General features: G+C 41.3%; 1 protein-coding gene across 1 annotated transcript; it reads right to left on the reverse strand.

Moving 5' to 3' along the window:
- Positions 1-8,004: 8,004 nt before the first annotated feature.
- Positions 8,005-12,485, reverse strand: LOC104505302 (egl nine homolog 3). Its single transcript, XM_010153584.1, has 4 exons — positions 12,369-12,485; positions 10,368-10,504; positions 9,599-9,672; positions 8,005-8,263 (listed from the first exon to the last, which is right to left on the reverse strand). Exons 1-4 carry the CDS (start codon positions 12,483-12,485, stop codon positions 8,226-8,228), a joined length of 366 nt encoding a protein of 121 aa, XP_010151886.1. The 3' UTR covers positions 8,005-8,225.
- Between the last annotated feature and the right edge of the window lie 399 nt (positions 12,486-12,884).

Below are 12,884 nucleotides of genomic sequence, written 5' to 3' on the forward strand. Positions count from 1 at the left end.
TAATCTCTGCTCTATTGACTGTGTCCCCGAGGAGAAAAAGGGACAGGTGTAATTATTGAGAGCCTCCAGGATATAACTCGCAACACAACAGGGGGCCAACAAAATTAAATACAGGTAGAGATAAACTATCCATGCCAACATCAGCAATACACTGAAGTGTCTATCTGGCAATTAAGTACCACCAGTCACTCTATCACTGCCCCCCCTCTCAGTGAAAAAGGGTCGGAGGAAAAAAACCAAGGGAAGCTCACAAAAGTTGAGATAAGAACTATTTACTTATATAAGTGAAACTTACGGTACTACTAACAATACTGCTGCTAATAAATAATTAAAACAAGAGAAAATAAAACATATGATACAGGATCTCACTACTCATGGGCTGACACAGCTAGATTCCAAAACAGCAAACAAAATCCAAGTGGAGAGAAGAATGGAAAAGAAAAAAAAAAAAAAAAGAAAAAACACAAAAAAAAAAAAAAAAAAAAAAAGAAAAGAAAAAAGAAAAAACAACACACCACAATCCCAAGCCCAAAAGCAGAGAGGAACACACCCCCCCTCCTCCTCAAGACCAAAAACCCAAGAACAGGGATAAAGAAAATTCCAATCCCCTATCAAATCAACCTAAGGAAAGAAGCTCCTTCTCTGCTAAGAGATCACCATAAGTGAACAAAGGGAGCTATCAGCAAAGCTATCTGCTAGCCACAAAAGCCTAAACTCCCTACCATTCAAGGTCACTTTTTTGGGCCTTGCAAACTGACCGCTGAGCTTGATGTATCATGGAATGAAATGAGATCTGTCAGCCCAGCTCTCTGCAGGACAGCAGCTCATCCCTGCCTGAAACCAGCACACAGTACCACTACAGGGAAATACTAAGTCCTCTCAGGTGCTTTGCATGTGGTTAGAAATAGCATGACTGGGAGGTGATCACGCCTGAGTTTTTGGCCAAATGTGAAGTGTCAGTCTCCTTCTTTTCCTTTCCTTTTTTACCTTTTTCCTTTTCTTCTTCCTTTTTCTTTACAGACTAAATATGGAAGTGTTATGCAGTTTTCCTGGATTTCAAGTTCTACATTTGCTTTCAGGCTTCCACAGTAATGGTCTTTCCTTATGTCTGCCATTTGGTCTGGCCAACACCTTAGCCATAAGCTTCAGAAGTCTCCTCCAAACCCTGAGGTCTCAGAGCAGCTGGAATGTGTGCTTGTGGTCATGCAGGACACTGCCTGTGGCTGCTGAAGCGCATCCCAGGCCATTCGCTTCATCAGAATGGTGTGCAGGGGCTCATCCCCAACAGCTCAGCAGCCAGAGGTGGGCAGAAGTACATAGGTGGGCAATAAGTCTTGAGTCTCAGGTAAAAGCATTAAGCTCTTTGGGAATATAACTTTGGAGATGTATATTTTGGAGCTATCAGGTCCATCACAGGCAGCCTCTGGAAATCAGCCTGGGGCTGAGCTTTGCCCCATGGAGACATTTGATGAGAGATGAGATGCAGCTAAGTTCAACAGATCCAAAGATGGGAACAGTGCAATAGCAGTGATATCACCAATATTTCCCACTTTGCATGCTCCTGAACAACATGCAGTAATGTCATGTTGCAAAACAGCTGGCAGAGGACTGTGCAGGAGAGCTGGGGACTGCTATGGTTTACTACAGTGCTGTAGACCAGTCTAAGACGGCTCCCTCATAAGAATGATGCTAATAAGTTCTAGTTATATTATAAGAAGATGCTATACTTCTATGTTTTTCCAACTGCCCTCCTTACTTAAGAAAACAAAACAAAAAGAGACAACCTCAAAGATGCACCTTTCAGGAACAGTAAATATTTCAACTATAGATCTGTTCCTGTGTCAGTTCTGGCAATGTGATGAGCTCCTCCTGTACATTGGAAAACACAACGTATCTTTTCTCCAGTAACAGTAGCAAGGGAACTGAGACATATCAAAGGATTGATGGTAAAATTACTGCTATCTATATTATTCTGCATTCAAAAGTTGCTCTATGTGGTTTCATCTTGCAGTCCTTTTAGGAAAAAGAGTTTATATTACAAACATTAGTTAGGAACCTTGGATACTTTTATCCAGCCACTTTGACAGGCAGCAACAGCTGAGCCTCTGTTGCAGTGCCGCAGAGATGTAGCTGATAGCTGTACCAGTAGCAGAGCAAGTGAGAAGCAACCGTGACAGTAACTTCATTTTTCATAAACTTTAATAGCTTGATATCCTCTGACGGGGAAGGGCCAACCCAGCCTGAAGCACAGGGGCAGTCAACATCTGCACAGGCCACCGCACTGGCATGCGTGCACAGTGCTGGGCATTATTCACAGGGATAAGTGGGGTTTGGCTTCAAATGCAGCTTTTCTCTGCCACGAACGTGGAGTTTGTCCCTGCAGCTGAGCCAGGCAGGGCAGCAGCCATGGTGGTGGCAGTGGAGCTGCAGGAAACAGCCTCACTCCACAGAAAGCAAGCAAAAATAAAACTGGGACAAAACCAGACATATGTTGTAAGAAAGCGGGACATGAGTTACATACAGGAGCGGCAAGTGGGGATTTGGTAGTTTTGTGTGGTTCATCCTGTGGGAGTTGGCAAGTCTGTCTACATCAACATAGGAGTTGTCAAGCTCACCAGTACCAGCAGTGCTTCCACTACCCCATGTAGCCATGGTTTGCCTGTGGTTGCAGTTGAGCAAGGTGTTTGGGCACTCCCCTGGGAGGCAAGAGATGTGTGAATGCTGCCATGGAAGGAAAATAGGTCCCTGTCAGATCCCTTATCTCCCACCATCCTAATTTTTTTTTTTTCTTTTACTTTTTTCACTGCTTTCATGTACTGGAGGGATTTGAATCTTTAAAAGCTCATGAGATGGAGGAAATAAAGTACTGAATGCTGCAGCCCCCATAGGTTGCACCCTCAATTCCCAGAGCAGTTCCCTCCCTAACACCACACCTAAGAGACAGGCACTTCTGAATGCTACATCAGCCAGGAGCCCAGACATGCGAACACCTCAGCCACACCACCACTACTGTTGACTGCAAAATGACCCTTTTTGAACAATTCCAGTTCGGTGCTCCAAAACTGAGATTCATTTCCCAAAGTTTTTACTACTGTGCTGCTGGCTCATCCCTCACACAGCTTCCATACCTACCTGCATAATGCTCTGGTCTGAAAAAGAAGACTGGATGAAGGATGGCTCTGCTGCCTTCTGTCCACCATCCTGATGTGAGCGATGAAGTCACTCCCCTCTACCAGGAGCAAAGGCAAAGCCTGCTGAGGGTGGTCATGGCTCCATGTTGTAACCCCTAAATGCATAAATGCTTGGGGCCCCACTCAGCTTTCTGCATCAGACTGCCCAGTTGATCCCTGGGCTCTTCCACATCAGCAGGATGATGCACCTGGTCATGGCACACGCTGGCAGAGGGCAGCTCAGAGCCACCAGACACTGTTCCTGAGGTGCCGGGCAAATTTGTCCATCACACTCTGGACCCATATCACTGCCCTTTGGTTAATTCTTGTTGCTAGCCCAGGTCTGCTTTCATTTATGTCCTGTCAATAGATAACCATAACAAAAGCAGTTTGCCACAGCACCACCAGCAGCTCTACAGGGCAAAGGGGGCTTCAAATAACTTTTCCCACCTCTGTGCAGTGCTGTCCCTTCTACTGCTTCTTTACTAAATTGAACTATGATTTCTCAGTTTGGCAATCTCTTCTGCTGCATACAGCATTATGGTGTTTGAAAGATCATGCAGCAACAACGCTTCATAGATCATGGGGCATTAGGGACTAGCAAAATGCTCTAAGTACACAATTCTTGAAGTTACTAAATAGTAATAGCTGTATCAGAGACAAGGCTTGTAGGGGGAGGTAGTATTTTTTTATTAATCACACTGACACAGTTGGGGGAAAAAAGGGACACATTCAGGCACAGAAACCCTTCTGTTCAAATGCAGGGGCTCTACTGTTTAGAGATCTCCTTCCCCTGAAGTGCTCCATCCTGACTTTGCTACTATGTTTTAGCACAAGACACTCAGCAGGTCCAAGCTGTGGGAATTTCCCACTATTCACAATATTGAAAAAGAATCAAAAAAGTACACAGCACTTGAACAGACAAGTAAAAATGTCCTGGCTTTCATTCAACTGAAACATTAGTGGGAGTGAAGAGAAGCCTTCCCCACAGCTGCAGGAGAAAACTGTGGGACCCAGGCTGGAAAAGTAGCAGGAGGAGGATGTGAACGCTGTTAAAAACTTATCAGACAACAACTGAATTGTGAGAATGTTATCTGGTTCAACATGAGTGTGAAAACAAATAGGCATTGCAAGGAGAAGGTCAATAGCAAGGTAAATGCATCAAAATAGCAGGAAGTGAGCAAGGAAATGTGCCAAGCTGATAGCAACCAACAAAGCTCTCCCCAACAGCGGAGGACAGCAGTGGCTGCTATTACAGTGTCACCACCCTTCATACAGCTGTGTGGCCCTGCAACCACCTGCCACAATCCTGGCCATGGTAAGATACAAGACTGAAGAGATATGCAGATGACAGTGTTTAACATGACTCAGTTTATTAACTCCTGCCACATACATTTTTTTAAATAGTAACAGGAACACAAGATGTGATGCATGGCAAAATACTACTAGGGGTTTCTATATGAATCCAATGCAAACGATGCAAAGTGCCAGCATTGTTGACCAGCATACAACCTGACAAGAAAAGATGTAGTCATAACTCACTCTCAGATATCTGCTGGGAGTACAGGGCAGTCAAAGTAGACTAGCTATTTTTGCCTGCAAATAGATACGTTTTCTTCTAGACGCAAGTGGTGTTAGAGCCAGCTATATTGCAACAACAAATACACAGAATATATTCCAACATTTAAAAAATGCAGTAGGAAAGGACTAGAACTAAAAGAGAGAAGGATAAAAGTGGATCTTTTTTAGACACTACTTAGCAGAGGCCATTCCTCATAGAACCAGAAGTAATCTAGAGAAAACAAGATTTATTAGAGGCTACTTTGCTCAGAAGGCCAGTAGTTACAGGTTTAAGAATAAAAATAGTCTCCTGCTTTTCAGTACTGTCTCCTGGCCTTTTTTCTCTCTGCACAACAAAAAACACCTGTCAGAAATTGTGGCTTGGTAGCTCTGCATATTTTCCAAATGCAATTGTTTTTAAGAAATATGGTTGCCTTTCCAAAGGCCCATGAAAAACTTGCATGACACACACATGTGGCATTGTAATACCTTCAGAGATGAATAATGAGGGCACATTACCTAGAGGTTAATAAACCCCAACTTTTGGAGGACTAAAAATTAAATGTCTTAGACAAAACACTAGATAAGTGCTGTTTAGCCATAGATGTTTGCAGTGAAGGCAAAACACAAGGAAAAGGAAGAGTCTCACTGAAAACGCCTTCCCTATTGCAGCAGCCTGCTTCCTCCACAATTTAAATAATTTCATTCTTTCAGAGCAGTTTGCAACAATTCCACATAAATCTGTGTAGAAAACATCAAGCCTGTTTATTCCTACATGACCAACACCCCACTTACCCCCAGTTAAACTACAGCATCTTCAAGGAGATCATCCCACTGATCTGAAAACAAGGTAAAGATCTGAAACAGAAGACTGAGGAATAGGTTTCAACATCCTGTGCCCTCAATTTTTTTGTACTTAAATCTATGTGTTAATGAAGAAAAAGACGATACTCTCTGCCACAGAATAATTGCTCTCTCTGTCTAGATAAGGAAGATATTGGCTAAAAATTAAAATACTTTCTTTATAATAAATGCATCTATACTATTCCATGTTCCTCCATCCACCACACACATATTACTGACCACTGCTGAAGTCAGATGGTAGCAATAGTGGTAACTTAGGTACCTTCCTTTTTCAACCTTTATACAAAGCCTTTTCCCTTTCACCACATTGTTTATCCAGTGTTCTAGGCTCCAGTGAGATACATACTAACACCTCTTTCCAGTGCATTTCTAAGGTTACAGTTTCTAAAGGCAAAGCGAGATTTGCTCCACTCTTTTAGCAGTCTTTGCCCCCTTTAAAATCATGTAGGAGTTTCAAATTTACATGCCATTATCAATTTTGCATAGCAACACAACAGGTTGTGTTTCCCTCCCCACCTTTTTAAATAATAATCCTGTGCCTCTAATTTTTCAACATCTACAATCTTTCAAAGAGTTACCTCTCATTCTCATGTAAGAGGTCCCTTTCTCCTCCCACATGAACATTGTAGAATGAGAATTTCAAGTCATCATTAAGTTTCCTTCAAGTCTATGTTGTGCTACTTAGAAGCTACTGTAATGGAATAACATTTCCTAACATTAAAAGACATTTATCAGAGTATTTGGTTTTTTCTACTGTTGAGTTATAAGAATATCTGTTACACATCTTCCCTCATATTTCCCTCAAGGTGCACAGTGATGGGCTGGAGTTTGTTCAGCCTGACAAGACCATAGCTGAATCTCTGGGAGAAGCCAGAGAGCATCAGAGGTTTCTTAGCACTACTGTATTTATGTTCAGAATTCAAGGACAGGGTGAAAGGTGCCCAGCCTTTTTTTTTTTTTTTTCTTTAAGAAACAGAACCGCTTAAAGAAATACTCCATTTCCATCACAATTTTTAACATCATGAAAATTATTTCTTTCTTGTCCTATGCATCTGTTAACCTTTCTGTTACTAACACTTACTAGCTGCCCTTGCACGCTACCTCTTCCTTCCCTACCTCAAGTATGAAAGAGATGGCCATCAGACACATCACTAGCATGTTAGACCAGCACAGCATGGTAAACTAGTGCATAAGCAGGCATTTCAAAGAGATCACCTTCTCCGCTGCAGGCAGGGGCACAGGAAAATATGGGATTGTGAGGAGGGAATCTATTCAGAACATTTAGTAGGTTCTGACATACACTGTCAACATAAGACAAAAATTAATGCAAGTGAGTGTATTAGGTTGAGAACAATTACTGAGTGATAAATACATCCACCGCCAGTTCCTGGCTTCCTTAAGAGCTATTCTGAACTGCACAGTAAGTGCTGGTTGTAGAAGCTTAGGCACATTGGAGATAGCTCACCAGTTACTCATTGAGCCTAATAAATTTAGAAAAAATAACGGAGAACAGAAAGTTACGTGCTTTTCCATTTGAGTAACTGATCTCACAGCTTGGACATAGCAGAAATAGTTACCTGGCTTAACAGATCCACTGTTAAAGCAGCACTGTTTCATTTAAATTACATAAACATGCAGATTTAAACAGTTGTGTTAAAGGATAAGCAGCACAGAAATCAAGCCTAAGTTACCCGTTATTTATCACACGTGTCAGACTGCCAGACATCTTTTCCTTTCAGATTCATATCTGTCATAAAAAAGTTATTTTTGTGATTTCTCCATCTACTATGTATCATTAGCCTTCAATGCCAATGCATTGTGTGCCACCAGCCTTCCAAGTTTACCAAATTTTTGGGAGAAAACAGCTGCATTATCAAACCATGAAAACAGAAAACATACAACCCATCCCACTCAGGACAAAAAGGAAAAGGTTTTACAAAGTTGTGGGACAAATGAATAACTACTTCCCCCTCAGTACTGGGACAGAAAGGGCAGCAGAACTGCACAGCTAGACTCTTGAAAAGCAAACAAAATCCAGGAAATACTATGACTGTGTAGACAAAAATCTGTTTGGAAAGTCACGCTATCAATGAGCTGAGCCGATAAGGTTCAGCACAGTAAAGTGATGAACAGTACATCAACAGGCCCATGCAGGACAGACCATAAGATGGAACTCTACAAAAATCCAGTTTAATTTCACATTTTCAATATCTCTCCTTGCCCATTAGCTGTCTGACACAGATTTTAAACTTGTAAATCTCCTTCCCATTGAGCTAGGTTTTTGTTTTCCCCCCATAAAGTGCAAATAAGACTTTTAACACTAGTTCCAATGATTGTTATCTTGGTTACAAGAGTGATCAAAAGCCAGTTGGCTGAGTTGCTATCACTAGGCTTAGCAATACTCTTTTTTAACCCTGGTTACGTTTTCCAGCCAAAGGCAAATAGAAACAAGTGTTCCTTCTGCCAGACAGAGGCATGACAGGAGGTTGCCTTAAGTACCATTGGTATAAGATGCACATGCTAGACACAATCAGTGTGTTCTTGCGCATAAGAAGAATTTGCCCTTGTTTGCTGGAAATGGAAATCATCTTTGGGATCTTATTTCCTCACAAACAGTTCAGGAACAGTTGATTAGTCTTCATTAAGAGGTGCTTCTGTCTTCCTTGCATCTACATCAAAAAGATTAAAAAAGGAGAGGCAGTTAAGCCAGAGTTCAGAAACAGAGTCAAGTTGGTTTGTTTCCAATGGACAGCACTTCCCATTTCAGACTCATGATATGAATTCATTACATAGACTGAAATGCCATACGAATCCACAGCATGTTAACGAGATGTACAAAACCTTGGCCATTTGCCCTGTTGAAGCTGAAGACGATTCATGAAGTATTTAAATAGCCAAAAAAAATTTCAGACTCCAGATCTATGATACTTTTCCCCTCATTCTTGATCCCCTTTAAGGGTGAAGTCAATATTTGTTTTGCGTGCCAGCTACAGAGATGACAGTCTGTTCAGGGAAGTATTTGACTAATTACAACTTTGCTGGTCCCTAGCTGCATAGCACACATTTTAAAAAAAATGTGAATGCTCCACACTGTATTTTGAGGAACTGCCTGAGGCAGTCCCTCCAGACCAGATCTTAGTGCTCCAAACAGCAAACCTTTGAGCATGGCCCCAGGTAGGGTGTTGGAACATATCTGAAAAACTCAGTCCACTAATTGCCATTACTACAGTAGCTGGCAGCGAGGCTGCTGTTAGGAAAGCTGGGGTCTGCTCTTCCCAGGATTCTGCAAAAGTGTCTCTGGGATGACATTAAGCTATTTGTGAGACCCATTTGAATGTAGGTAGCTCCTGAAGTGTACTATGATCACTGCTACTCTAGCAACTGCTTGCCAAAAGATGCACTTATACATATTTCTAAACTAAGCTTCTTTCCAACTCACATCTATACATTCCAAGGTCATTATTAATATCCCCACTCAGAAATTACTTGAAAATTAGGGACAAATCCCTTTTGTATTACTGCAGGCCCCAGCTGCCCTTCATTAATATAGAAGCCAGGATCTATTCAGCCAGAACATTTAGAGAACATGATTATGAGGCTGCTTCTGTAAGTCTCATGACTTCGTGCTAAACAAAGTTTGAAGGAGACAAAATATACCTCCCAAATAACAAAACAAGAGCTTAGAGACTCCAGCAACTGGAGCAACCAACTGGGGTGGGACAAAATCTCAGCAGCCATTTGGGAGAAAAATCAGAAACCACCTCTCCCATGTTCCCCATAATTCTCATCAGGGATACTGACGCCAGGCCTGAAATCTTCTGTTTCAACTTCTCCACTTTGCATTAAAAAAAAAAAAAAAAGACTAGTGATTAGAGATGAAAAAGCTTTCTAAAGATAAATGTCATACCCATCCAGCTACAGAGTTGCTCCCAGTCTGTCCCTGACTTTGGAAATATCAAAATGCATTAAACTCTTTCTGGTGAACACTTATAAAAGAATCATACCGGTTAAGTTCCTGAACTTTTTTTTGGCTTCTGCTCTTTCTTCAGCATCAAAATACCACACAGTCATGGCATATCTGTAAAAGAAAGAAATACTGTGGGGTTTTTTCAGCTTTAGATTTTAAAATAGAGCCCTGGAGTTTTCTGTTTATGGAAAAAGCAAAAACCAAAACTGGATTAGTAGATTAAGAAATAGTATGCAAATGGCACATCTTTATAAACTAATACAGACAGCATTTTAAATGTGTATTTTATTAAGTGAGGTAGAAATATAGCTGAATTTCTGCTTGGAGGCACAAAAGAGTGCACAGGCCCTGGCAACAGAGAGCAAAAGTAGCTTACAGACCTCTGCATGTTTCTCTGTTCTGGGGCACCTGCAGGCAGCTTGGGGGCTGCCCTACATCCCATCAGCTTTTTGTAGCCTGTTGACAGATGTTAGCCCTAAGAATCCCTACAGTGCTAGAAAATATATAACCCAGCATCTCCCAGCTTAATAACTATGCCTGGTTTGGAAGATTTCTCCTATCAATGGTAAAAGGGCTTTTATTCCCCATCACACAAGGATTCTTATGATTCAAGCTTGTTTTTCCTGATTTAATGAGAGAATTCCCTGTTACTCAAAAAACATAAAATCCACTCAAAGTCTACCTTATTTTCATGCACATGTCTATTTAAACAAACACACAAGGGCCAGAATTCTAGTTACAAGTATTGGTAGAAAATATGCTTCGCTTTTTCCTCACCAAATATCAATATCTAATATACTACTTACCTGATTGCATAAGAAGGCTGGACTTCATGTGGGTTCCTTCGATCTGACCAAAAAAAAAGTAATCTGTCAAAAATTGGCTCAACATCTGCTACATACGACTTTCCTTCCGGGAATATTCGAAGAATTCCACCATGCAGCTGAAAGAAAAGGAAAGGTTGCTTTTTACACATATGAACACCCACACTTACATGTGAGCAATGACTTATTTCTCCCTCCTTAGCACCCAACAAGTGAGGAACAAACGTCTAATGATAACCAAGACAGCTACATTACCACACTGGAAAACCATACACTGAATCTCTTGGCCACCCTGATTTTCCCAAACAGTTTGTAATGTTTCAGCATAAACATCTGGCTAATGTAAATGAACCAAGATAAAGACAACACTGGCCCTGTAGAAAAACAATATCATAGGGAAACTTTTGAGCACCCAGTCACATCTCTAGAACTACAGAATACCACAGAGCAGGTAAGAGTGCTGCACCTGACCAGATTGAGATCAGACTCTACTCCCAACAATTGCTAGATGCTGCTTATGGTATTTCAGAGCCTGCATCTGATCATATAGGAATTCACTCTTCCCAGGCTGCAAAAGTTATGTCTCTTCTATTGTTGGCTTTATAACACACTTATGGCTAGTTTATTACACCTCCCAGGCAGTCTTTTCTCTACTTATAACATAGCCTTGTTTCTCTAAAAGATCATTTCTCTTTCCATGTGCCAAGAGTTTCGGGGAGAAAGACTGGTGATTGGCACACACTGTAGAAACTTCAACCGATGCAGATGAACTCTGCCTCATCCCTGCTGCTGTTAGAGGGCTCTTTGGAGGCTTCTGTGCTGCACCACAGAGTGCACGGAAGATGCTGTCAATCCAGCACTGACCTGACTTAGTACCTCCACATGACAAGCAAATCTCAGTAAGAAACTATTAGGTGAGGTAAAACTACCATCACACCCACATAATACTCTCCACCAGTGTCCGAGATTTCAGTTAGCCTTCTTAGTGTCCACTGTAATGCTTCCTCACTATTAGGAGTGTCGTGCACAAAATAAACTGATTATGTGGATTTCATCCCACATCTCCTTCACTTTATTACACTGACATGTTTCACTGTCATGCTGTAACATACACTGTCACACTGTAACATACACTGTCACATACAAAGGACTGTGATTTTTTTTCCGGTGTATTTTCAGTGGCATTGCCTCCAAATCTGAACTCACTTTTGAGGGTTCATATTATTTACATGTGCTTAAAGAGCATCCACCTTAAGTGGCCAAGACTGGTTAGAGAGACAAAAAACATTATGCAATTTTCAACAGATAATACATGTGAATAGTTTGTACCTTATCATGACAACGGAAGCGTAAAGAGAAATCCTGCAATTTTAGAAACCCTGTTTTTGTTTCTAACTTAAAGGTATGGTAAATTCAAGATTAACTTTATTGGCAGAAGCAAGAGCACTGGCTTGTCCACAGACCCACTGGTAGAGTCAAAGATGGAGAGGACAAACCAAGCTCATTCCTCCTACTAAGGAATTACATTCCTCCCCATCACTTCATAAGAAAACCACAGAGGCAACTGCCTGAAGATCTTCTGCAGGTTAGCCTGAAGAAACAGTATCAAGAAAGCTGAAGTCCCAAATCTGAGCTGTCATGTTATTCTGCTCTCTGAATCCACTTATTTCATAGTGGATTATGTTTTTCCTTCTAATTCTTCATTGTACTTTCCTCTAAATAAAGCACAAGAGCAGCAGCCCAGTGCTTAGAAGCTTTATTCTATAGCAACAAAACATTATGTGTGTGGGATGGGAGAGAGAATGGTAAGGAAACAGTTCAGATTCTTACTTCCAAAGGGTTGCCATAAACACCAAGAAAATAAACAGAGATTAAGAATGAACCAGTTGTTCAGAAGTTCACAGAAGCAACTGACAATTCCAAAGCTCTGTTTCTGAATTAATTTTTCCTTCATGATCTGCCTCAACCCTATGGCTTACTCACCTTGGAGTCCCAGTTCTTATTCAGGTAATAAATACAGGTGATGCAGCGCCCGTCACCATTTGGATTGTCCACATGACGAACATACCCAGTTCCATTTCCAGGATAGCAAGCAACCATAGCCTGAATGAAAGAAAGATTGTAGAAAAATAAATGCTACACAATGTCCACCTTCAGTGGGCTAATCATCCTCCCACCACCTGTTTGGGTCAGCATTTTTCAGATGATCGATCCAAAACCTAGAGCAGACACCACCAGAACGTATCTTTGCACAAGCTTCTTTGACTGGGTGAGTCAGTGTGAAATTCCAAACTAGAAATAAATACCCTCTGTATTTCACAATATATACATGAAAGCAAGTCGGGGCGGGGGAAGAATTAAACACTGGTATCTATGGTACAAGCTTATTGTTCTCTACAAGCTATGTGACTTTGAGGTAGTTTCAGCTAAAGTTTGCTTGGGTTTCTAAAGTTGAGCAGTCATTGGAAAACTGATTTGCCAGTCATAATGAAAGTAGAA

Source organism: Eurypyga helias, unplaced genomic scaffold (genome assembly GCF_000690775.1).
Source record: "Eurypyga helias isolate BGI_N326 unplaced genomic scaffold, ASM69077v1 scaffold17176, whole genome shotgun sequence".
In the NCBI taxonomy this organism is placed as follows: Eukaryota; Metazoa; Chordata; class Aves; order Eurypygiformes; family Eurypygidae; genus Eurypyga; species Eurypyga helias.